The sequence below is a fragment of the Caloenas nicobarica genome, chromosome 1 (assembly GCF_036013445.1).
Source record: "Caloenas nicobarica isolate bCalNic1 chromosome 1, bCalNic1.hap1, whole genome shotgun sequence".
In the NCBI taxonomy this organism is placed as follows: domain Eukaryota; kingdom Metazoa; phylum Chordata; class Aves; order Columbiformes; family Columbidae; genus Caloenas; species Caloenas nicobarica.
In genome coordinates, this window is record NC_088245.1 from 175,512,974 (window position 1) to 175,538,900 (window position 25,927).

A 25,927-nucleotide genomic window follows, 5' to 3' on the forward strand; every position below is an offset into this window, starting at 1 on the left:
ATAAATTCATAAAATTGTACAATGTGGATAGTATGTTCACTATACTTACAATGCTTCAGTTCTTCAGCAGAGTCAGTCTACTTAGCAGCAAATGGAATGAATTCATTTTGCTATTAATGAAAAATATTTGATGTATTCTTCCTAAGGCAGTCTTTGGACCAAAATAGCATTTGTATTCATCTGCTTGTAAAGTTACAAATGCCTACATTTCTTGTCTCAATTTATTTAAGGCATAATGCTGAGGAAATCACAGTGGCCTGTAACGCAGATCTGTAGAGCCAGTCCAGCATGTTATCCTGTTGTAATTTGGAACCTTTCATTGCATTTTCCTTCCATGAAATAATTTTTTGGCAAGACAATAACTGTATGTGAGGAAGTAGGAAGACAGATCCCATTATTATTCAAAGCACATTTTGATAAGTGGTTTTTTGTTTGTTTGGTTTGTTGTTGTTTGTTTTTGTTTGGTTGTTTGTTTGTTTGGTGTTTGTTTGTTTGGGTTTTTTTAATATGCATACCCATGGCTACTTAGTCGGAACAGGGGTATAAAAATCAAATATAGAATCACAGAATAGTTTGGGTCGGAAGGGACCTTCAAAGGTCACCTAGTCCACCCCCCTGCAACGAGCAGGGACATTTTCAACTAGGTCAGGTTGCTCAGAGCCCCGTCCAGCCTGGCCTTGAATGTTTCCGGGGATGGGGCATCTACCACCTCTCTGGGCAACCTGTTCCAATATTTTACCAACCTCACTGTAAAAAATTTCTTCCTCATGTCTAGACTGAATCTCTCCTCCTTTGATTTAAAACCATTACCCCTTGTCCTATTGTAACAGTCCCTGCTAAAAGTCTGCTCCCATCTTTCTTATAGGCCTCTTTTAAGTACTGAAAGGTAATGGTTATGGAGCATTTAAAGCTGAGAAACAGGCACAGGACATCTAAAAATGTGATCCATACCAAAGTGTTTCTGCATTCCTTCTGCTTTGTGAGTAATTACTTGAAATTGCATCCGATTTAGATATAGTGAGAAAGATAGGCAATAATTGAATGTGAATCATCTTTGCAGTTGGACTTTGAAATACCAGATTTGCTTTCCTAAGTGCAAGGTTTTGCTTACCATTCTCCAGTCACTTGTTTCTCTGCATTTTTTTTCCTTGGCACACTTAATGCTTTGTTGGATTTTAGCTGAAGTAGTCTGGCTTCTATATTACAGATCATTTACTGGGAACCTGCTGGGTTACTTTCAAAAAGGGTGCTGTTCTTCAGTTCTTAATGAAATCACCAACAATTTCATTGTAATCGTACATTTAATATATTATTTGGAAAACTTTGCTGGATTATTTTCAACAGGTAACTGAAATAGTGGTTTATTTTATGTTTCTGCAGTATGATGGCTATTACATGTGTAACAGATACACTGTTAAACTTGAGTCAGTTCTAATTTAAATATTATCAAGTAACACTGATTTGGTTTTTCTTTTTTTTTTCACTACAAAAGCAGACATTTAAGAATAGTTCTAGTTTAAGAGTAATTTTCCCTGATATTTTTGGGTGTGTTTAATTATGAACATATGCCATAGAACTGAGTGTTCTAAACGTATTCTATTAATAATTAGAATACAAAATGCAGTGGAAAAAACACTATTAGTATTTCAAATCTTTATGTCTCGACTCAGGTTTATTATCACAGTCTCAGAGTTAAAGGAATGAATTATTCTTATCATGGCATATATTCCTGGCTCGGTCCTCAGCCACTGCTGGTGGTTGTTTTCCACCGTGAACACTGTCCCTCTTCCCAGAGGCCTGGTAGCCCTTGTTGATGAAGACTCAGGCATAGAAAGCATTGAGTACCTCAGCCCTGCTTGTGCCTGCTGTCACTAAAATACCTTCACTATTCGGTAACAGTCCCACATTTTCATCGTTTGCCCTTTCACTATCAGTATTGTAGCAGAAATTCTTCTTGTTGCTCTTGATGTTCATTGCAAGTGTCAGCTTTTGCTCTCTTAACACCAACCTATTGTGCTCAAGAAGTGTTTCTAAATTGCTCTTCTATATTGTCCCTGCTTCCACCTCTTGTAAATTGCCTTTTTTATATTGGAGCAATACAGTATTGTACAATTATACAAAGTTGTGCAATATTTCATTATACAAGTTTATGATAATAAATGTATTTCTTTGGGATGGGAATTACGCTGGTAAAATTGCTTCAAGCCTGAAGGAAAAAACAAACTTTGACTGGCATTTGGTTGTTTGGCTTCACTTCACTTTGGTGCTAAATTCTTTCAAATCCTTTTCCAAAAAGATATACTACTTATTTTAAACATCCTTTAGTGATATACCATTTAAAAAAAACGCTAGTCATTTTGCGTAATGGAATAAATAAGTTATTATGGCAACAGGTACAGTTGCAAATTTGACAAGTTTAATTGTACGGAAAATGTATTGTACTCTGCTGTGATTCATCCCGTTTCTGTCAACATATCTTCTTTCTGAGTCTATCCTTCCAGCTTTAAGAAAATCTTAAATGTTGGTTTTAACACAATGTTAAGCATCTTTCTAGACCATGACTTAACAAACTTGCTACTGCAAAAAAAAGGAAACCTGCTGCCACCAGACACTGTGAGTTTGTTTCTGTAGACCAAGTAACTCTTGAAATTTCGATTTCTGTTGGTCTTGTATAGATATGCAGATGAACATTTGGTAGAAGACCTTCTGATGACTTCTTTAAATAATCATTGCATTGCACATAGTTGCAAGAGATTTTTTTCTTTTGCCTTCCACCTAATAATAATCTCATAGGCTTAAGGATTTAGAGATGTGTTTGTGCACACTTAATGATTCTCTGATTTACAAGCCATTGATAACAATTCTGACTATGACAATATTCTACAGACCATTATGTGCAAATACTTAACACTACTAGTATTAGATACCAAAAATAAATTACAGTCTTGTAAATATTGTGCTTCTTGGGCTATTATTATACTGTGATATTTGCAACAACATAAGTCAGTGCATGTTTACTTACATTTGTTTATTTCCTATTATGATCCAATGGCCTTTTGTGGTATACATGAGTCTTTGAGTAATTGTGTGCTTATTCAAATTCATTGGGATGTATTCAAAGAGTATTTAACATGAACCAAACTTGACTGAGCATGCGTCAGTGGATAAGAGTTTACACCCTTTCAAAGATAAACACATAATTTGAGAACTTTGTAAGAATTGTTACTGACAAAAGTTATTGCATAAGCAAAATGGAAATCACAGTCTTCCATCTTAAGGCTTCAGCCCTACAAAAAATTTAAATCAGTTATGTGCTTTGCAGGAATAAAATGGCTATTAATGGTAGTAAGATCATTTTCAGGTGTAAAACTATATAAATATATGCATTTGGGATATGTTTGTGTGTATATGTATATATTTATCATACATAAATGGTTGATTCCCTTCCTCCTCCCACAAAAGAAAGCCCTATTTTGATCTCTATTTGATTTTGAAGAAATTTCCCACTTTGTTTTATAAGGAACTTGGAGTATAGTCCTTACCTATTCCCTCCACTCCATGTTCTTTAAACGCTGTTTCCTCACTAAAGAACGTGAATAAATACATTTCCTGCAGGGCTTTTAAATTTAGAGCATGGAATTCTTGATGAGGGAGTAGAAATTTGTGATACTTGAAGCAAATAAATAAATAAAACGTTGTTTAGTGAGGAATAACTGGTGTAGCTGAGAGCGTGCTAACTCAGTTCTGATGTCTGTTGGTATTTTAATGCATCCTGCAGCACAAATATAAGACTCCTGCCTCCTTAATTATACCAAACACATTTTATAATGATTCTATTGATCAGTTGTGAACAATGTTGATCTTGTAGGAAGGGTAGGTGGAGCAACTAAATAACAGCATACACTGCTATTGCTTTTCATCAGGGTAGTGGCACTGAAGTGCTTCTTAAACAAAAATGTTCAATTATTTGTGTAATTGATGTAGCATGTATTTTCAATATTTTAAAAAGTAAGTGAATATCATTCTCAATTTCATGACTTGGACTGTTATCAGCTTCTGTCATTCACAGGAAATTACATCCTAAAATCTCAATAGATAACATGTAGCTGCTGTAAAAGCTAATGAGATGAGGTAATGCTATGTAGGCAGTACAGATTGTCCCTGATTGAATACAGATTGAATATAGCATTTGGAAGAACTTTTGCCAATCACTGAAAATAGTCATTACATAATTAAAATGAAAGAAATGCCTTCCTGGATTGAATGACTTTTTTTTTTTTTTTTTTTTTTCCTAGGGAAACTAATTAGTGGCCTTAAAATAGCAATGATATTTCAAAGTTGGATAAACCCTTGCAGAAAAAGGGTAAGGTTCATAAAGCAGAATCAAATTCAAGCTATTCTGCTTTTCTTTCAATCGCTATGAGCACCTTTTTCCCCCACAAGTGCTCAGTTCCGGTACTGACAAGGAAATCACTGAACTTGGTTAGAGAAACTATTCTTTGTATTAATCTATTTTTAATTACTGGTTAGATAGAATAGCTAATCCTGACATACAAAGCAGAGAGCTCTGTGATTTTTTTCCTGGTTTTGTACTGGTTTTGAATCTAATATTTTCTTATTTAAGTAGAGTTTGGAAACATAAACTGACTGCATAAACTGTGTCAAATATCTTATTCCAAGAGATGGACAATATCCTTCTGACATTACTCACAAGGGGTAGTTTTGCATAATTCAATGAAATTGGAAAATTTGATAATACAAATAAAGGTCAGAAAATGGGAGGAAAATGTCTTCCTTTTGCAAACAAAATGCATAAGTGTGCCAAATATCATGCATCACTGGATGGGGGAATGAATTGTGTCGGACCTGACAAGTTCCCAGTACTATCTAACGGTATTTTAAAAACCTATGCTTTACTGTGACTTTTCAGAAATGCTGTTCGTTAGAATTTAGCAGATGCTTCAGAGAAATTACATGCTCGTCAGGAAAATGACCAGTTATAACAGGCAAGCACACTTGCTTGTGCGATTGAGGCTTCTGAATTTCTTGTCTCTCACAAGACAGAAAAGCAGCAGCATTTCAAGGGAAAATATTTAGAGTTTTACAATACTGCTTTGAAAGTAAACTGTTTGCTGGCAAGAAAGTAGAACCTAAGGGTCCTATTCAGTGACCTTTAATGCAAATTAATACCCTACAGAATTTTGTGAATAAGTTTCAATTTCAATTTATCATTATGGAGTATTCTTAGCTTATGTATCTGTCATTAAATATCCCCTATCACAAGAAAAAATGCTTCAAAACCCCTAAGGACTTATAATAAGTAGGTAGACTGGGGATCAAGATACCATTTTAGAAGAATTAAATCTGGATCTGGCAAAGACTCATTCATTCTGAATGAGCAAGGATTTTTATGATGTCCTTTTTTTGGTCCCCAAAGTCCTTGTTGCAGTTGTCAGCAGTTGAAGAGGAATTGTTTATAAAGGCGGGTTGGACTAGATGATCTTCAAAGGTCCCTTCCAATCCAAACCATTCTGTGATTATATAAATTTGCCACAAACTAGTGAGGAGGTTATAAGTCCAAATTGTTCTCTTCAATGCTGAGACTAAATAGCTGGGCTGTTTTAAAGGCACATAATTTCCTAGATAGCTGGCAGTGAAGACTTCCTTTGTAGTCAGTGTACAATAATGCAGGACTAGGCAGAATTCTAACAGAGATCCACAGTCTGGAGCTGAGTTTTTATGAACAATTCAGCTTTCCTATGTAAAATTATAAGACTTTCTGACGTACAGATATTTTCAGTGATTTCCATGGCTGACTTTGTCTGGAGCGCTTGATGGTTTTTTTTCTGCAGTGAAGCTCATTATTGATAATCACCTTGAGATGAGAGTAACTGACTAGTTTTTCACAATCATTTGGCAGTCAAATTCAGTGCAACTCAGCCTAGTAAAGTTGACAGTATTCTTCTCACAACCGTGCATGAAATCCCTGTGTGATAATTCCTCATTTGCAGAAGACTGGAAAAAGACATTATGAGGTATGTTTCTAGGGAGTCTTCATGTTTGTGTCACTGACTTTCTCCTTGATCACTTGAAGGCTTCTCTTTTATGTTGCTGTTTCCTCATTAAGTTTGTTGCCATTTTCAGCCATCTGTTTTTGTGATTTTTTTGGTGGAATTTTTTATGACATCTTCCATACACTATTAATTTATTAATACTGGTTATATAAAACTAAACAAGGGAAAAATATTTTACATTAATGCCATGAGCTAAAATGGTCCTAAAAATTGCTGCATAAATACTGCTTTTTAGTCAAGCAGTTCAAAGTACTGATTAAACTTGGTAACTCTTATTAGATTCCATAGCTGGAAATTTCTCGCAGAGGTAGCTTAATGCTTTTCTATTTTATTTATATTTTATTCTTTTTTGTTTGCTTCTTTTGTGTTTTGTTTCCCTTTTAGCTCAGTAGTCCGATTTCCAGAATTTTCTGTACAAATGACCACTGAGTATGCCCAGGTCAGCCCCACATTACATGATCAACAGTCCATTACAGGCACATTTGGCTCAGGGTACCCATCTTTGGAGTGATGGAATAGTCTTCAGTTACACAATAATTTGAAGTGTTTACTTAGAGTATATAGTTTATTCGCATGTGCAACATAGGTCTTTCATAAGACCTAACATCAGCAGATTTGCTAGTAGTATCAAACTCAGTCATTCCAGAAAATATTGTGGTTACCTTTTTGTGGTGTTCTCATCTCGTTTGCTTAAAGACTTGTCCTTGAATTCTAAGTCATTCCTACTTCTCAGTCAGAACTTAATTGACACAAGATGGAGGTATTTCCACTTAGCTTTTTTTTCTTAGAGAGAAACTACTTATGGAATGGGTTACTTAATCTATAAAGGTGACAAAGCCAGGCTGTTCTTATCTATTATTTCCTGAACTTTAAAATTGTTATTACAAACCACTAAGTTTCAAATTTAGCATGGCAATAGTGTCAGTGTAAAACACCATTATCTAACTGTAAAGAGAACCTTTTTTGACAGGTATGGAATTTCAGAAGATACCTAGATATGGATGAATTTAACTTCTCATTTTTTTACTTCCTTGAATTTAATTGAGTAGTTTAGCCTTAGTGTGTCATTTGGCATTTTCAGTATTTTATGCTCATAATCACGTCTTAGCACAAAAGATTTTTTGTTTGTTACTTTTATGCAGCTCTTTTGTTCCACAAAAGACATTCAAACATGAAAGGCTGGAAACCTGGAGATGTAAAATTCCAGTAGAAACCTGAAAGCTGGAATGTCTTCTGACTCCCCTGGACTAACTTGTGCTGCCAGAGTACATCTACCTACACATGTCTAAAACCAGTTTATCTCTGGGTATAGGATTCTCTAGGAATGTTTAACTGGGTACTATATGGCCTATACAGATCTCCATGGAGATCTAAGCAACAGCAGCAGAGGAATGGGATGGAAAATGCGTTGCTTTAGCCTGGCCTGAATGGAGAAGCTCCGAGAGTATAGATTAATTTGGGGACTGGGCTTGTCTGTTGTCATTGCAGTTATAGGAGTATGGGAGGCACAAACTGGAGAGAGACTAGCCTTTTTTCTTTTTCTCCCCATGCCTGAGGAAAGATGAAAACACAGCTTAAAAACCCCTAGCTTGTCACGTTGACCTTATGCTGCAGTCCAACAATATGGTTGCAGAAAAAAAATATATATATATATATACACATGCCTGATCAAGTAGGTAGCAATTTAGCTATGGCGATGTTCAGTGCGGGCAGAAATATTCTCACCTCTCACCTTTTGGGAGCTTGGGTAGACTGGCCTAGCAGCTGCAATGTCCTCAGCACATTCCCCATGTACCATCATTCCCCAAACTGCTTAGGTTGTATTTGTGGTTGGATTGCAGTCACACGTGAGACTTCAGTGCAGGCATACGCTCAGAAACTGTGAGAATATAAATTGTTAGATTCAGAAGAGAAATGTGTTTAGACTTCTTGTAAGGAAAGCAGGGATTTCTGTTTCATTGTTGGGTTTCCTTTTTTTTGCTTGTTTGTTCATTGTTTTTGCTTTCATTTTTGTTTCCTAGGATAAACAAAACATGAAGGATGTTGAATGTTTCTCTGGCTCATCCTGTTGTGTTTATAAGAATATGACCTTTATTTCTCTGGATTCCTCTACCCCTTCAGACACCTTTGTGTATCTGAAGGTACATTTGTCTAAGACATGGAGAAATTCATGAAGTTAAAATATCATTAGTTAGTAAGAAACACGAAAGGGTTTCTTTTTGTGTGTGTTTTGGTTTTGATTAGTATAAGCGACTGTGTTAAATGCTCAGTGGTTTGCCATTTCAACAAAAATTAAAAACTGTGTTTGTTTGTACTCACAAACCTGTAGTGCATTCTGTGAAACAGATTATAAGGCATACATGCCCTTGCACTCACCTTCTCTGAAATTTGGAGTAAATTCTTCCGCTCCTCAAAAGTTAGTGTTTTCTTGCATTTTCTCACCTTTGTACAAAGAGACATTAATGCAGTTCTCTTATCCCCCCTTTTGTTACATTACTAAATGTTCTTCTCAGCAAACCCTGTTTGGCAACAGCTTTTACTGCATGCTCAAATAAAAAACAGTATGGAACAGCATACGAACACAGTGTAGTATCCTGAAGTGTGAATCAGGAACCTTCAAACTGAGTTTGCTGCCTTGCCATTCATAGAAGTATACACAGAGATCCCATTTTAATTGATGACAGTGTTTGCTTCTCTTACATACTTGTTTGTACAATGAATAAAGGACAAAAAAAAATTGATTTCTAAGGGTGTCTGTCCTACCTGTAATAGAATGTAAGGTTTTGTAACAATGAACAGTAAAAATACATATTTCCTTTCTCATTTTCTTTCCAACACAAAGTTATACACGTATTCTATTTAATATAGTTTCTAATCTTTTCATGAGAAATAAAACTGTTACAGGATATTTGCATTTTACTGCTATGGTAACTAGGCAATAATAATTACAGATTTAACATTTCACTTTTTTTAAATATTGAGTTTCTCATTACTTTGCAGTCTGGTATGTATCTTTACACACCGTGCCTCATGTGAACCATGTGAATGGTTATTTTTGTCTATTTTAAAATAATTACTTTCATGAAGAGCTTTCTTTTTCATTTTTTAAAGAAAGAGTTGCATTGATCTTCTGTTTTGTAAAAACTTTTAACAAAATGAATTTTTTAATAAAAAAAAACTTTAATTGTTATTTATCTCAACCAGATAAACAAGGAGTCTCCTGATCATGATTAATTATCATCAGTCTGAGTTAAGAATTCCTTTTGATTTCCATGTCCTTGAATTGCTACTCAGAAACAAGACTTAGAGATTTTCTCTGAGAAAAAAAATCACCTTACCAATATTGCCAGTGAAGTAAATGACTGTGTCTAAATTGATACATGTGGGATACTTCCAGCTTGGGGTGAACATTTTACCGAATCTCATTTCTCTCAAAGGATAGGACCTTCGTTGCTGCACACGTGATTTTCCATGAGACCAGCACAAATTTTACTCAGCCTCAACACAGACTGAAAATCTTTCTGTGAGCAAGGGTTTCTTCTGTGGTTGAAGGTGGCTAAATCAATTCCTTATGATTGGAAGAAACAGGAGACACAATGCAGAGGAACTGAAACCAGATCACTATAGAGGGAGCTCTATGTAAGGTTAAGCACTTATGTAAATGTTTGTCATAATGGGGTATAATCAGGCAAGTTAAACAAAGTGTGGAGATCGTAAAATTAAAACTCCAACATCAAAAGGGTTCAGAATTCATTTTGTGAACTCCAGAAGCGCTTTGAATCTTTTCGTAATGTCAGGTGATCTGCTCTTTATCTAAGAATGTACTTTTAATTAGGGGTTATGTCACTGTAGTAACTGAGTGAATCACAAGTATTGAAAAATTGCAGATTTATAGAATAAAGCTTATTTTTGGGAACCTTAATGGTATGTGAAAGCAGGTGGAAAACTAATGAGTTCACTTTACATCTGGGAAAAAATTGAATTTGAGTGCAGTGTAGAATGGGCTGGAAAATGGGGAAAAAGAAACAGTTCCACTCCCCTCACATCCTTCAAGTGGGATTTTTTTAAAAAATTTTTCTTTAATGGATGTTTCTAAAGCTTTCCTATCTTCCCGTTTCCTTCACAGAGGACATTGTATATTTATTCTTCATCACTCCTCTTCTCTTTTTATGAAAAAAAATGCATTTTTGATTTTTCAGTAATTGTCTGTTGGTTCAGCCTCTGTTCTCTGGCAGTTGCTGCAGCAATCTGTGTATTTTCAGACATTTTAAATCCACACTTACAGTGCTTCTTCCATAGCTGCTACCTCATTCTGCTGAATTTAAAAAGGGAACTTTAGAAATATAATGAGTAAATGATTTACTTCTTCCCATCACAACTTTTTTTTTTTTTTCCTGAAGGTATGAATGGATGAGTGAAAATGAATAATTAACTAAAACAATTTAATTAAGCTCAGTATCCATCTCTTTGTTTCATCAATTAGCATTCATAAGAGTGATCCTACTATACTTTGGCCAAGAGTTGACCTAGCCTATTATGTGACCTTCAATAATAAGAAAAAAATTTAAAAAGCTAAAAGATCAGGACAAACATATTGTGTATGTATCACCTATTTTTTGTTTCGTTCCTCTGCTTTTAACCTTTATAATCTGTGGTTTAATTGCATGCTGGATCAGGGGCTGTATTTTATCTTTGTATTCTGTGAATCTTGATGGACTTCTATTCTCCAGTTATATATGGAAAATTACTTTTTTTTTTCCCTGTGCATTTAGACATACCAAATCGTATTTGACATTTCACTGAATTCAGATGACAACTGAAGTAAAGTAGTTGTTGTTTCTTTGCTATTTCTGTAGTTCTGAAGTGTTAATTTTCATGTGGGAGTTAAAATGCATGGACTTCATTTGTCTTCTGAGGTACTTTTATGAAATACCAACTAAGCAGTGTATATAATTGATCATATAGTAAGTTTTTTGACAAAGTTTTTAAATTAGACTATTTGATGTTTTGCAATAGAAGGCAAAAGATAGAATAATTTTATGCTGCCCATTTTAGGCAAACATGTTGAACTCGAAGTGTGAAAAATAGCATCGGGTAAAATACTACACTTTTCCAGCCTCTATAATCTTAACTAAAAACCCATGGGAAGTCACATTAGGTTGTGTTTCAATGCAAGTAGCTGTTCCCCGTCATTGTCTTTGATGCTTCAGCTGAAGTAGTTTTACGAAGTCATCCAGCACGTTATCTATGAGTTTCTCTGATAAGACTTCTTCTTTGTAGGGATGAAATCCAAAAATCAATGTCAGATGGAAATCAAAGTTCTCAAAGTTTGAAGGACTGATTGAAAGAGATTTTAATGAGTGTGAATTTCAAGCTTTACCTTAATAAATTGGGCAGAAAGGGCAACCATGAAATTTCTCGATGTAGATGTCTAAGAGAGTTGTTAAAAAATAAAGAGGTTGAAAAAAGGTTTAAATGAAAGTCAGGAGTAACGTTTTGATAGAAAGAAATAAAGTTTGTCCATATTTTACCTTGAAATGTGTTGGGTTTATCCCCAGCAGGTAACTAAGCACCACACAGCCACTCGCTCACTTCCCCACAGTGGGATGGGGAAGAAAATCAGAAGAGTAAAAGTAAGAAAACTCATGGATAGAGATAAAGACAGTTTAATAGGCAAAGCAAAGGCAGACATACAAGCAAAGCAAAACAAGGAATTCATTCACCATTTCCCATTCACGTGCAGATGTTCAGCCATCTCCACGAAAGCAGGGCTCCTTCACGTGCAATGGTTACTTGGGAAGACAAACATGGTCACTCCCAACATACCCCCTTCCTGCTTCTTCCCCCAGCTTTTATTGCTGAGCATGACATCACACGGTGTGGAACATCCCTTTGGTCAGTTGGGGTCAGCTGTCCCAGCTGTGTCTCCTCGCAACCTTTTGTGCACTGCCTGCCTTCTTGTTGTCAGGTCAGTATGAGAAGCTGAAAAGTCATTAACTGCTTAACAACACCTAAAAAATCAGTGTGTTATTAACATTATTCTCATAATAAATCCAAAGAACAGCACTATACCAGCTACTAGGAAGAAAATTAACTCTATCCCAGCCTAGGATAAAATGTAATTCAGATTTTGAGGAAATTAAGTATATGCCTGTACCTTTGTGAAACTGGATGATAACCACATTCCAATTACCTCTCAGTAATAAGAAGCATAAAACTTAATTGCTTCTATTCAAGTAGCTATTTTTTCTAATTTAAAATAAATAAAAAATCCCATCACCCAAAAAGAGGGTTACTGAAGACACCGCCAAGTTGATTGATTAAGGTGGAAAACCCAAACAAGAGAAAAATATTTCTGCCTACATTTTCTTTTTTTAAAAATAGATTTAATTTTAGCATAGGACCACACAAAATGTTCTGTAAGCTAAGGTTAATTTTGTCAGTGGTCAGTTATAGCCATATGGAAATAAAAGTATTTTAATTGGTAGTACTGCTGTGTCCATGTTTTTAATATACACTCTTTTTTTCCCTAATATTTGTATTCTGATATTTTTTCCTGTTCAACACAGTCCAATTTTTCTTTGCTAAAAATTGTGTGCTTGTGTTATACAATCTTAAACTATGATGGGCAAATCATTCAAGTGAAAATAAAGGTAGTTGCTGTTTCTTCATCTAACATTATCAAATGAAAAGCGAATAATAAAATCAAAGGAGAAAAATAAATTGAAAGCTTATTCTTCACAACACTGGTGTTCCATAGCTACTAACTGCAAACCTTAGATTTGCTTCTTTCAAGTATTTACTCTGAAATAAAAAGCAGAATAAGAAACAAATCGGGGGAAAGAGTCTAATAAAATTACTGCAGTGAGAAAACCTTTTTGGAGGAGGTTATATGCCCTAATGAAGTAGGAGCTTAGCCCTTTTGATATTCTGGATTTTTTTTTAATAGATATTGTATTGAAAACACATAACCTTATGATATTTTTCAGAAATCTGTGATAAAGATGTCTCTTTCTTACATGAACTTGGGCAACAGCCCTGTGTTTTGTGAAGTACAAAGGCTTCACAGGCAGTGAGGGTTTGAAAGAACTGTGCACACCACAGGCATAGTTTTTTCCCAGGTGTGATTTGTGAGAAAAGCCATATTGTACTCAGCTGCATGAAGCTAAAACTGGCAATGGAGAATCTTCAATGCTTGGAGATTCCCAAGACTCGACTAGACAAGGTCCTGAGAAACTTGGCCTTGCTCTGAAGTTAGCCTCTGCTTTGAGCAGTGAGACTAGATGATTTCCCAAGTTCCCTTCCAACGTAAATTATTTTACAGTTCTAAACTGCATTACATTTTAAAATTTGGCATAATGACTGTGCTGAGATTGCATCTTCCTGATGCAACGGCACTATTGCCACACTAATGGCCATAGCTAAATATTGTGCTCAGATGTCTAAAAACCATTGAAATTAAATATGGCAGGTCCCCACAGGCATCCCAGAACCTTTTGCTCTATAGTGACTTAATCAGAGATTTGCTTATCTTTCTCATTCTCTTCTATGTTTTCACCTTCTTGAAAAAACTCTCCTGTAGCACAAAGGTCATCATTTTGACTGGAGTTTGGCTTCAGCTAATTACATGTACTTGTAGTGCTTAGTGTATATATAGTAAGCTTTCCTGTGGAAAACAAACAAACGACCTAAAAAACAACACAAGAAATTGTATGCTCTTGGTTGTTATTTATCAGAAATAAGATTTTTTGGGGAGATGAATACTTTTAGAGGATAGTTTCCAAAGTCTGTGATCACAAATACAATGCTAGTTACAAGTGTATTAGCCTCTATTTCTAAAAAATAAATTCTACCCCTGTTTGCTGTCATAGTTGTGAGTTATTAGTAGAGGAGCTAACTGGAAGAGACAAAACATATGCATAGAAAAGGCTTTAGTAGACAAGAAGCACTTCTTACTGAACACTTACAGAGCCTGACTCTCCACTTTTTCTCTACTCCCCATACTCCACCATCTTTCCTTAGCCATAAGAAGAGGCTTTGCCAGGCCCCCTGTGAACCAAACGTGACAGCTCAGCTGATGGTGTTGACACTGGCAGCAGACTTGACGGACGGCACTAAACCTTGCCGTGGCCTATCTCCTGCTAATTAGCTGTTCGAAGGAACTCTGTGTGCCACAGGCACAGTCTTATCGGGAAAGGACATCTTTGCTCTTCACCCTGACAGCTGGGATGCAGCTGTTCGTGGAGCGAATTGAGCATGGAGTGGGAGGGTGGGAGGCGGAGGAGGAGGATTTAGAGCAAGTGACGGCTCCGATATCTTACACTGAAACTGTCCTGAGCTATAATAAACAGCTGGAATGGAGAAGAGAGAAGATGGGAAGCGAAATTTATAAAATAGGAACATAGGTTAGGCATGAAACAAGAGGAAGAGTGAGAGGAAGAGAACAAGACTGCCCCATGAGGGCTCTGTAAGGCACCTGGAGCTGTGGGGCTCTTGTGAGTAACGCAGGCTGAGGGATTTAAGGTATAAGCATTGGTGATTTTCTATAGGTTGTACACATGTCCGTGGATATTAATGAGGATGAGTGCTGGGAAGTCCCACAACTGAGCAAGATGAGGAGCAGCATATGCCTGAATAATTTATTGAGGTGCTATTGGGAAGTTTAAAAGAAAAAAATAACAAAAACCAGCCTGCTACTTACTCTGAGCGATTATGGGTGGGGAATGAAAAAGTTTGAGAAAGAGTTCCTGCTACTTTTCAAAGCAAATAACTTTGCTGATGCAGAAACTCTAAGTGATAAAATACACTGTTGTTATAACTTTCTTATTCAAGCTTCTAACCTGTACTCTATTGAATCTTTGGAATACAAATGTCTGACTTAGATGAATGTTAATGAGATTGTACAGAAACAAAGGTATGAAGATGAGAAGGTAGAAACAGTTTCAGCTGAAACAATGACATTTTCACTGGTATATTTCTGTTATTTCCTGTTAATTTTTATTTTCTAGTGGTTTTGTTTTTAAAGGAGAGAGTGAGACCAGAATTTGGAACTTTTGTGATGATAAACTATCAGTTTTAAACTTATAAATTGTTTTATACTATAACTTAAGAGGGGCAATAGAATGCAAACTTCCATAAATAATTTTTCAGATTGAAGTGGGTTTTCAATTTTTCAAAAAGTTGATCTCATTTAGAAGGTTAAAAAAACAACCAAACAAAAAAACTAGAAAACAAAGAACAGTTTAGATTAAATAAGTGAAATATGGATAACAGCAACATTTCCTTCCCCAGAAGTCAGACTAAACACTTTTAAATACTAAACATTAAAAAAAAAAGTTATTACAACAATAATTTATTTTGCAGTGTGTTTTCTAGAAGCAGAAAGATTAAGACAAATATTTTTCTTCCAATATATCTGTCCTAGGCAAAGGTAAGGAGTGTCAGATTGCCTGGAAAATCTTGCTTATGAAAAGCTTCAGACATTATTTTACAACTGAGTGGATTGGTTTGTGATAGCATTGACATTTGGGATGTTGCTGCAAACTAATTCTTTTTAAGGTTTTCTCTTTTTATTGCTGATTGCCTATGGGTTTTACTACATGCAACTTCTCTTTTATCTACTGACATATAGACAAAATAGCTAGCAGTATGCTGCAGTCAGTAGCCAAGAATGTCTCAAAGCAGATGTTTCTATTGTAATAGCAAAGAAACCACACATATGCTTATACACATCACCAATCCTTTGTTTATACATTTACTACCATATTTGCTGTTACTTCCTATTCTGAACTGAAGAAATCATCTTGAGTTGTCCCCAAAAAATTGCATGGAGATTTAGAATATGTATCAAAGATGATTTTCCTTGCTTATATGTATATTAAAAAAATAACCCAAAGCACTCAGGAAAGATGAAGCTATACTTCAGGGACTTCATCAATCAAAAAAAAATACAGATCCTTGCTCTACTTTATAGCAGGACTGCTCCTATAATTTTTATTTGTGTGTCTATAATGTATCCTGTACCATATTTGTAGAGACATGCAATGCCTTATGGTGACATTTTGTTTATTTTTACTCCTGACTTGTGAGGTAATCCCAATTATCGTACTGAAGATTTTAGATATTCTTCATAAATATTTTATGTGCCCACATAATCTGAAGTTTATCTTTCATTTTTTACACAAGTCTAATAAAAAATATGAACTAAATTTTTAGTGAAAGTGATTCTGTTCAGTAAAAAAAAAATAATTCAAGTGTTCACTCTGGATGATTTGTCCATTATTTCTGACCTTTTTGCTGTGTCTTTTAACTGTTAAAGAATTCAATATACCATTTACAAATGAATTGCTTTATATTTCTTCTGCCAATCCTTTTCAAAATTGTACAGGATTAGTGGTTTTGAGCGTTTAGATTTTGACATCTGTTCTGTGTAACTGATCGCTCTGCTTAACAATTTTAAAGTAAGTCTTATATCATCAGTATCTGATCATGACAGATTTAAGTGCCCACTGTGTAAATGGAGATTTCGAAAATTCTTACTTCTGTGTATTTTCCAGCTTTAGTAATAAAAAAGCTTTAGAGGTTTGCATGCACTTTCATATTACTACTATTTCTGTGTTCTGAATTGTGCAAGTTTGCCATTGCACAGAAAATTAGTGTTTTCATGCAAGGTATTTTTTTGTAACTTTATATTACTGGTCTAGTTCACTAAAAGCAGACTAATTTTGCATCTATTTATTTTTGCTGTGGCTATATTTTTGTCAGTTGGAAAATTATTTTGTATTCATCTGTTTTTCAGTTGCTGATATAATGTAATTTGGTGTGGCATGTGGATGGATGGCCACAGCTGAACCTTTGCACACTATGCTGTATTAACAACATAGACTTACTGTTCTTAATGGGTAATTCTTGTGAACTGCCAATGTTTTTGACATTGAACAAACTTAGAAGCTGGGAATGTTAACTAACAAAATAACACAACAACAACAACAACAATAAAACCAAACCAACCAAACAAAACCCCCACAAAACAAACAAAAAAAACCCCAAAACAACCAAAACCTATAAACCCACCACCACCACCAAAGAGAAAACAAACTCTAGCTAGTCTTAAGGTTTAATAGTCCTGCTGCATGAGAGTATAACCTGGGGGGGCAAAAAGATGAAGGTGGGAATTTTTAACCTTATTACCCTGTGTAAGTGACAAATCACTGAGGTGAAAAGAAAATGACAGTTTCTTTCATTCTGTTTTCACCATCAACATCTGTTGTTTCTTTACTGTTGGTGTGACTCAAGGGCAGCAGCAGAACACCCCTTCTAGATACTGGCTGTTATACATACTTATGAAGAAGAAACAGATCAGTAAGAAATCTGGTTGTTTTTTTTTTTTTTTATTCAGCACTTTTATGGTAGTGAGTTTTGTTTTAATCTGGGATCTTTTTATTGCAGATATTATGATAATCCACAGGCCACTGATGCCTACTGCAGTCATAATCTTTCAGATTTCTTTTCTCTCTGAAATTAAAACGGTGCCTCTGGATGCTGTAGATACAATCTGTTTGATGGCATGTCTATGTGTTTATGAGTTTCAAAGAGATGAACAGGAACGAGTTGTTCAGAGAAGCACAACTTTTCATCTAATACATCAGATATAGTTAATGTCCTTTTCAAAGTTGTAAGTATATGTATGTTCAATGTAGTTAACAGATATATATATCAGGAATTCAGTTACCAGAAGCATTGAAATACATTTTTTTTCTAAATAATGTTGTACGTAGTAATAAGCCATAGAGGGAAGTCCCTATGTCTTTTTTTCAGGAAGGGAGTTTTCTTCTTTGGTTTATCTGAGTTTATTTTCCTTTGCTTTCCCTGCACTCTTCCTTGCTCTGTATCACTTTCTTTCACATATTCCTCTGCACTATTCTTGTCACACCTGTTGTGCACAATGTTGCACATTTTCTTTCTCACACGCTCGCTCGCTCTCACACTATTTCTCAAGTGTGCTGTCTCTCTCAAGTATGCCCTGCCTCTCACATGTGCTTTCTTGCATGCGCTTTTGCTCAGTGTCTTGCTAGCTCATTCTTGCACACTCATTTTTTCGCTCACATCATTTCTTTGTCTTGTTCTTTCCCTGTCTCTCACACATGTGCTCCCCTCTAGTGCTCACACTCTCTCATCTTCTCGCGTGCCCGCTCTTTTTCTTACACTCACTCACTCGTGCTTTTGCACTCTCATTGTCTCTCTCACTCCTGGGCACTATGTGTCTCTGTTTCTCTCCCTATCTCTTTTGTTCTCTCACTCTGCTTAAACTTCTTATATCTGACCTTTTCTGGGGAAAATATGTCCTTTTTATTACCCAGCAAGTGGTCAGGGATTAGTGATACAAGATAGTTTGATGGCCAGGGATGATACTGCTTTGTCTATCTTCTTAACTGGATTAGTAAGCAAGATTTTTTTTTTCCTTTAGGTGTCCCCCTATTTCTCCCACACTCCCCACCCCCCTCCTTCAATCACATCATTGCTTGGAGGCAAGAAAGTATGGGGAGAGGGGAGAGAAGCTCATTTAGCAGCCCTGGCAGACCTAGGCATCACAGTACCAATCAATCAACACACATGCTTTCCCACTGAGACTCCCCTGTGACCTTGAGGAGTGTGACAAATGACACAGAAGACAGAACAGACAGAAGGTTTGTGATAAACCAAAAAATTATGTTCTTCTGGGTGACGAAGAAAAATAAAAATCGAGAGTGAGGATAGATATATATTTGGTTTGAACAAGTCTCGATAAATTCTGTAACTACCTTTTGCTATACTAGCTGTGGTTAGAAGAGTTTACTGTCATGGTAATCAAGACTTCTTCAATAAACCTCACTGCAGTATTTACAGTACTTTTTTGTGCAGTACTGCAGTACTTTATGGCTTTGAGCCCTCAGCTGTGGCTGGAGGTTATAGCAGTTATTGATAACATATTCCAGAGGCAACAAATCTCATCAAATTTCTGTTGAGGGAAAATAATCAGAAGAATGAATCACTTAACTTGGATTGACTTGACTCATTCTGAAATCTGCAGCATGTTAACTCGGTCATGAGAAGATTATTAATCTTAAATGTTTGATACATTAATAAGTGGAGCAACTTATAGTCTGGCTGTACATACACTTTCAACAGATTTTTTAAATTGTTTTTACACACATTATATATTTTTTAATAGAGCAGTTGAAGTCAGCAATATTTATGTATCTATTATGTATCTATATATCTACTGCACTATGGGTGAAAAAATGCCTTTTCTTGGACCCACCAATGTGTTTCTATTATTAGGAGAAGACAATGTCTGTTAGGAAAAAGATATCTTTTACCATATTACTCATTCTTTGTGTCTCTCTCAGAATGCAGATTGGCCTTTTCATTACTGATTCCTACCTACTCTATTTTTCTGTAGTTCCTTCGACCCGTATCAACATGACTATATGTATTTGTCGTGTTAAGCCCATAGCAGTTGCTATTACTTATTTCAACCAGCCAAACCACTGATACTCTTGGTTCTATGCTTAGATTATTCTTCTTTGCAGCCCAATTAAAAAGTAGTGAACTTCTTGTTGACGTACAGACTGCCCAATATACATCAGAGGTCATAATGCTTCTTCTCCATATGCTTCTTTGACGTTGCACTCAGATCCATGCAAGCCATAATACTGACATTCTAATCTCATTGCCAGAGATTAGAAAGCTGTTTCCATTCCAACTTTCTTTCTTGTTCTGAAAAAAACCAAAACACAACAACAACAACAACAAAAATGCTTCTGTAAACAAATTGGGAAACTACATTTTTTTCTAATGACAGGCTACATTTTACAATGCAGGAAAAGGTATTTTGGTTCATTAAGCTCAGTAGCAGTTCTAGTAGACCAAAAGCTAAATGAATGGAGGTGGCATGTGTGTGGGGAAGCAGACAAGTGTCATCATCCTTCTAATAATATTGAAGCTGGTCAAATTTACTGGTAAAATGCCCAGATGTCAGTAGCCATAATCCAGTATATGTTTGATGTTTTAGAGTGACAGAATTGCAAATCAGGAAAAAATAAAGCATTACCTTGTGGAGAGGTGAAATAATTTAGAAAAATATAATCCAGTTTAAGGAGGATTGAATGGCAATCACTATAAGGTCCTAGAAAATGACAGGACAAAGCAGTTTTCTACCATTTCACAAGATTTGTGATAAGCTTACCAACAAGGGGTGTACTATCAGAGGGCAGCAGATACGTATCAGGAAAAATTCAGAAAGTTGGTTGTTCCTGGGGTTTTTAATGAGGTCAGTAACCCAGTCCTGTAGAACAATTAATTTCTTCAGCACCTTGCTGAATGTAATTCTGTTTCAAAAGTGTTAGACTCTTCTCTCTCAGAAGATTTAGCTGCACTTTTCATTCAGGTAAAGCCAAATTGGCACTGTATAACTTTGCTGCCCACTCATCTCCTCATTTGCTCTAATGAGGCCTTCAGAGTGGGTCTGACAATGGAAAATGACAGACAAGTGGGATTATAGAGGTAAAAAAAAATAGTAAAAAACAGTTTAGGTCGTAAGCCATTAAGTATGAATTGTATTTACTAGATGTTATGCTCTATTAATATGAGTAACTATTCAGAACTGTAGAAAACAAGACTCCATAGCTTTCTTTTTTAAAAATTTTATTTTTATTATTATGCTGTATATCATGTTGAAATGTTGTCCAGTTGGAATCCATTTATTTTAGTTGGATCAAGTCTGTGTCTACCAAAAGTAGTTAACTTAAAAAAAAAAACTTTTGAAAGTATCTTCAAGGACAGGGAAACATGAGCATCTGGGTATTTTTATTAGTTTGGGAACACAAGTCATGTAGCTTTGTGTCTCAAAGAGATAAGGAAAATAGAACAGAGACTTGAACCCAGGTCATTAAAGCCCTACGATAACACTTTAATCACTGTACCTATCCATCCTTTGGAAGAAGATTATTAATGCAAGTATTTTCATCTTCTGCTTTTAAAAGTCAGTTTTCTCATAAAATAGCAATACACCTCAGTGGAGAGTTTCTGCAGCTCCTGCCTGGATTTAATGCAAATTAAATAATACATTTGATGTGTTATCAATGCCAAAAGCTTTCTGACTGACTTCTGTTTTAGTTTATATCGAAAAAGAAAGTGTAGCACATTTGAGAATAGAATACCTATGGCTTTACAATATTTTTCTTTATATGGCAGAAATATGGATCCATTTGGCCCATTCAATGGTTGAATTCACACTGAAGGCATGAAATACTGGAGGCCAAATTCTGAGGCACTTATATAGTCTATTTAATGGAAACACACAGTTTTGTAGGGTGAATGCAAGGTCTGAATTTGGCTTAACAGACTAATCCTGTTCTTGGTGCTGTTAAAACTGTATGCACACCAGTTTACATAGATAAACTTTGCTGTAGCAAGATTTGTTTCACAGGAACATTATAAATCATAGCCATGTAATGTTTGTTAGAATGTGTTATTTTACATATAGTCTAATTTTGTGTGTCGGTTATGCTTCTGCATAGATTTCTAAGCGTGGCGATCGTGCTATATGTATGGGTCAACACAAAACCAGAGCAACAAAAACATTCTTGCTTTGTAGTATCAGAAATCAGACACAGGGTTTTTATTCTTTTCCCCAGCGAAGACATCTAGTGACAATGCATCCCGGCTAGTGTTTTGTAAATCTCAAATTATTGTTAAGCTAGAATCACTGCAGCTGGGTAAGGGTAAATGAGTAAATAAAGAGGAACGAAGGAAGAAGAAGCCAATATATTACCCAATCAATCATGACATTGATTCTCAATAGAAATTCTTAAAATAGGTTCTCAGAAGTCATGACACCATAGCTCAGGTTAAGGGAAAGATATACTGGAGTCACTGCCAGTAAATTTAAATTTAAGATATTGGTTATTCTTTTGGTAACAGATATAAACCAACGTATTAAAACCAAACCAAACCAAACCAAACCAACCAACCAACCAAACAAACCCAATAATCCCATAAAGGTTTGTGATCTGTATGTTCCTGAGTCCAGCATTTAAGAAAGAAAAGAAAAAGAAAACCACTCGAACTGTAATGAAATGAATTTTATTTTGCAGGCACTCGGCCCATGCCATTTCATTTCATTACCAGGATACGCTGAGCGGGCTGGAATCAGCAAGAACTGCAGGCAATGCAAGCTGATGATAAGCATTTCATCATGGCCCTAAACATATTAAATTTTTAGCTATAAATTTTATCAACAGCATCTACATGTCTAGGTAGCATTTCCCCCGCTTCTTTCTTCACCATCCCCCGTGGCCCATTCTCTTTTGCTCTACAAATACAACTTGTACTTGACGGTTCTAAAAACAATTTTTAAAAAAATCAGTAACTAAAAATACATCTACAATTTAGCTAGTTCAGTAATTATCATTCAGGCTGTTTTCTGTACTTAACTGAAAATGGGAAAACAAAGTTAAAGCATGAGCAAGGGTAACGATAGACGAACCTCATTAGGTTTTGTGACAATCTCCAGAAGATTTCCTCCTGAAACTAACAGCACACTCTAAGGGAATATTTTTCAGTTGAAGACCTAATTCCCAGACATTTGGTCTTTATAGAATAGTGATAGAGAAATAAAAGGTATAAATCTAAAAATATTGTAGACTTGAGATTTCTAATTATACAGTCAATAAAATTTCACTGATTTCAGATGTCTGTAATGCGTAAATGGCCAAGACCAGAAGTATGGTGGAGTAAACAATAACATCTTTAATTAAAATTTCTTGAGGATCAGGGACAGGAGAAAACCTAATCCTCTTTGTTCCCAGGTGATATCCCAGGAATCAATGACAGACAAAAAGGGAATATAGAACTGTGAAACAGAGGGAGCAGGTGATCATTTTGGCTTGGTCTGGAAAAGGGCTGGTACTCTGGGTAACTGTAATAACATCCTTCATGATAAGAGAAAGAAAGGTGCATATCGAAGAACTCTCAAGGCATGACAACCCTGGGGCTGGTTAGAGGCCAATTAGTTTCAGAAGTGAAGGCTCTAGAGTAGCTGAGGGAAATCTTAATTGTATTAATAATAAATTCTGTTCTTACACAGTGCTATAATAATTCACCATTGGAAATGTGGTTTTAAACAAATATGTTATTTAAGTTTTGCCTGATAATTAATGCTGACTGAGTGGTCTGCTGGGGAAGAAGACCACACTCAGACATGTTGACTGCTAAAGCTAGCATGTCCAATATCCTGATGTGACTTGGGAACAACCTCTAAACATAATCCATTGCTCCACCACTAAGCTGTATAAGCTTTTTTTGAAGCTTGTAGTGCAAGAATATAGGGGGCAAGAAACAGGTAGTGATAATAATTATAGAAGCAACCTGTTGGTCATGTAAGTAGGGAGAATGCTTCAAGATCCCGGAGAAGTTTGTAACAAGTGTGTACAGCTTCTCTTTTTTCCCCTTCTCATTCTTTATAAGGAAATTAATCCTGCTCCTTCATCAGGTATTTCTGGTTCCTATTCATACTGTTCAAAGTAAAACCTGTTTGCCCATGAGGGAGTAATGACTGATAAGCAGTGACAATTGGAATATTAGTAGGCATTCCTGGATTTCGTTTAAACAAAACACTCTGTAGTTTGAGAAAAACTAACCGTTACACCAGGCCTGGAAATATGTTTAGAACAGGCTTTTCTGATGGTATCTGCATCATATTAATGTAATCATTGTTTACATTCAAAAGTAAAAAAGATACATTGTTAACAGAAAAATTACCAGAAAACATTTCTGTGACAATAATGATGTAGAATATTAATATTTTTCATTAAATAATAATTTTATTATCAATTTTGCTTTGGTTTTGTTATATAATATAGCTTTTTGACTAGTTTTTATTGGTACAGCTCATCCTGTGCATATTGCAAAGCCTGATGTAGGTGACGTTTCTACAGGTTGATTTTGAAATTTCTACAGATTGCTCTTCAGGAAATAACAGCTGCTACTGCAATTCTTGGAAGTGGGCAAATTATTCTTGAAAGAAAGTAGGGAACCTATCTAACTTCTAATATGGCTTCTCCACTGTGATATCTGAGTGTTTCATACAAGTAAAGACAATAATAAAGGTTTTTCTCCTTCTTCCTTTCCTGCTGGGAAAAATACAGTAATGACTTTATGGGACATCTGGCACAATATATAATAAATGATTAGAGCAGTGTCTATGCACTAGTTTATCAGACTTTGGATCAGGCCCTTTGTGGCTGCATCACATTTGTCTCTCTGCAGGAAGTTTTGCATGTAAAAAGCTACTGTAAATAGGGAAGGAATAATCTGTTCTGTGTGTTATGTCCATGGTGGATACAACAAGAAGTAATTAGCTTAAACTGTGCACTGAAAACTCAGGTTAAAACTTTCTTTCTATGATAGAGGTAAAGCACCTTGATCTGAAAAGAGATTACCTGAAGAGACAGGAGACTTCTCACCACTGGAGGTTTATTAAGGGCAGAGTCAATAAATATCAGTTAAGAAAATGATTGACAGAGTTTATTGTATCTTGGAGTAGGAAACAAGGGGATAACATCCTGCAATTCATTCTAGTATTTTAATTTCAAGACTCAAAGCAAACACTAATGGTGTTTATTTCTTCAGATATGCAGTTGGAATTTAGCTGCTTGCATACTTCTTCAAAAGACAATTTCACTGACTTCCAACTCCTCCCAACTGTGTTGCAAATTCAAAGCTTGTTCTTTTTTTTTTTTTTAACCTTACCTTCTTGCTAGCTATTCAATCAGTAAATTCAAGAGCAGTAACAATCAGGTTGCTGAGAAATACTACCTTTCAGTTTCCCCATTCACTAAGAGATTTCAGCTTCATTGTCAAACCACCTCAAAAGAAGAGACAGCAAAATGTAAGAGAGATTGTTTCCTTCATTAAAATGTTTTATTTTTTTCCTTTCACCTATGACATATTAATAAATACTGTAGCTGTGTCTTTCTCCTACTCTTTCAAGCATCCATAAGGCAAAATTTCTTCCAGTAGAACCCAAGACAATAAAACTTAAAGAAAAAGTAGGTGGAAGTTTCAGGCAAATAGAAGATGACTAAATTTAGAGAATGACAAAGACAAAATGAAAAATTATGTAACCTTATCTAATAATTTATTTGCTAGTCTTGTTTTAGAGCCAGAGAAGATATGTAAGTCTATGTGACATTTGATTTTACTGGAATTCTTTTCAATTAAGATATAGATGGATACTTGTGTGTTCACCATGTTGTGTTGAACTCTTGACATATATGAAGATACTCTTAGAAATTTAGAAAAAAAATGAAAATAAGTACAATTTTTTAATGAAAAAATTGTTAAGAAATGAAAACAAATGTTTGGCTCAAGAATATTTAAGAAAATAAACTACACAATAAAATAGTTTCACATTCTAAGACGTGAAAACCTGCAGTTTGCCTTAGACTAGCATGATCTTTATTAGTCATTCAACCTCTTTCTAAACTCTCCTGTCCTCATTTATTTATTTTTTTTCATTGCCTAGCATTCATTTCCCCTTTCTGTTATTTCTGTAATTTTCACAAAGGCAAATTAAATCTGTTGCATGGCAGCATTATGTGACAGTTCAGTAGTTTCACAATTCCTACAAATATTCCATGTCTGTTGCTGTCATAAGTGATGCTCTTCTGTGTGACTTTCAGAGCGCAAAACCCCCACTTTTTTATAGGCAGCTGTGCTAGTTGTCCCATTCTCAGTTCTTCAAGTGAGCACAGTGGAAGAATTCTGTTCTGGTATGCCAAAACTCCCTGAGAAATCATCTCATGCCCATG

General features: G+C 35.5%; 1 protein-coding gene across 7 annotated transcripts in view; it reads left to right on the top strand.

Moving 5' to 3' along the window:
• PCDH9 (protocadherin 9) overlaps positions 1-25,927 on the top strand; it is a 680,268-nt gene that overhangs the window by 253,036 nt on the left and 401,305 nt on the right. For 2 of the 7 annotated variants that reach the window (XM_065642204.1, XM_065642230.1), the window contains exon 6: positions 6,026-6,035. The exons of the other annotated variants lie outside the window; for them this stretch is intronic. In XM_065642204.1, coding sequence (XP_065498276.1) covers positions 6,026-6,035 — 10 coding nt within the window. The remainder of the gene's footprint in view (positions 1-6,025; positions 6,036-25,927) is intronic. 7 annotated transcript variants of the gene reach the window in all.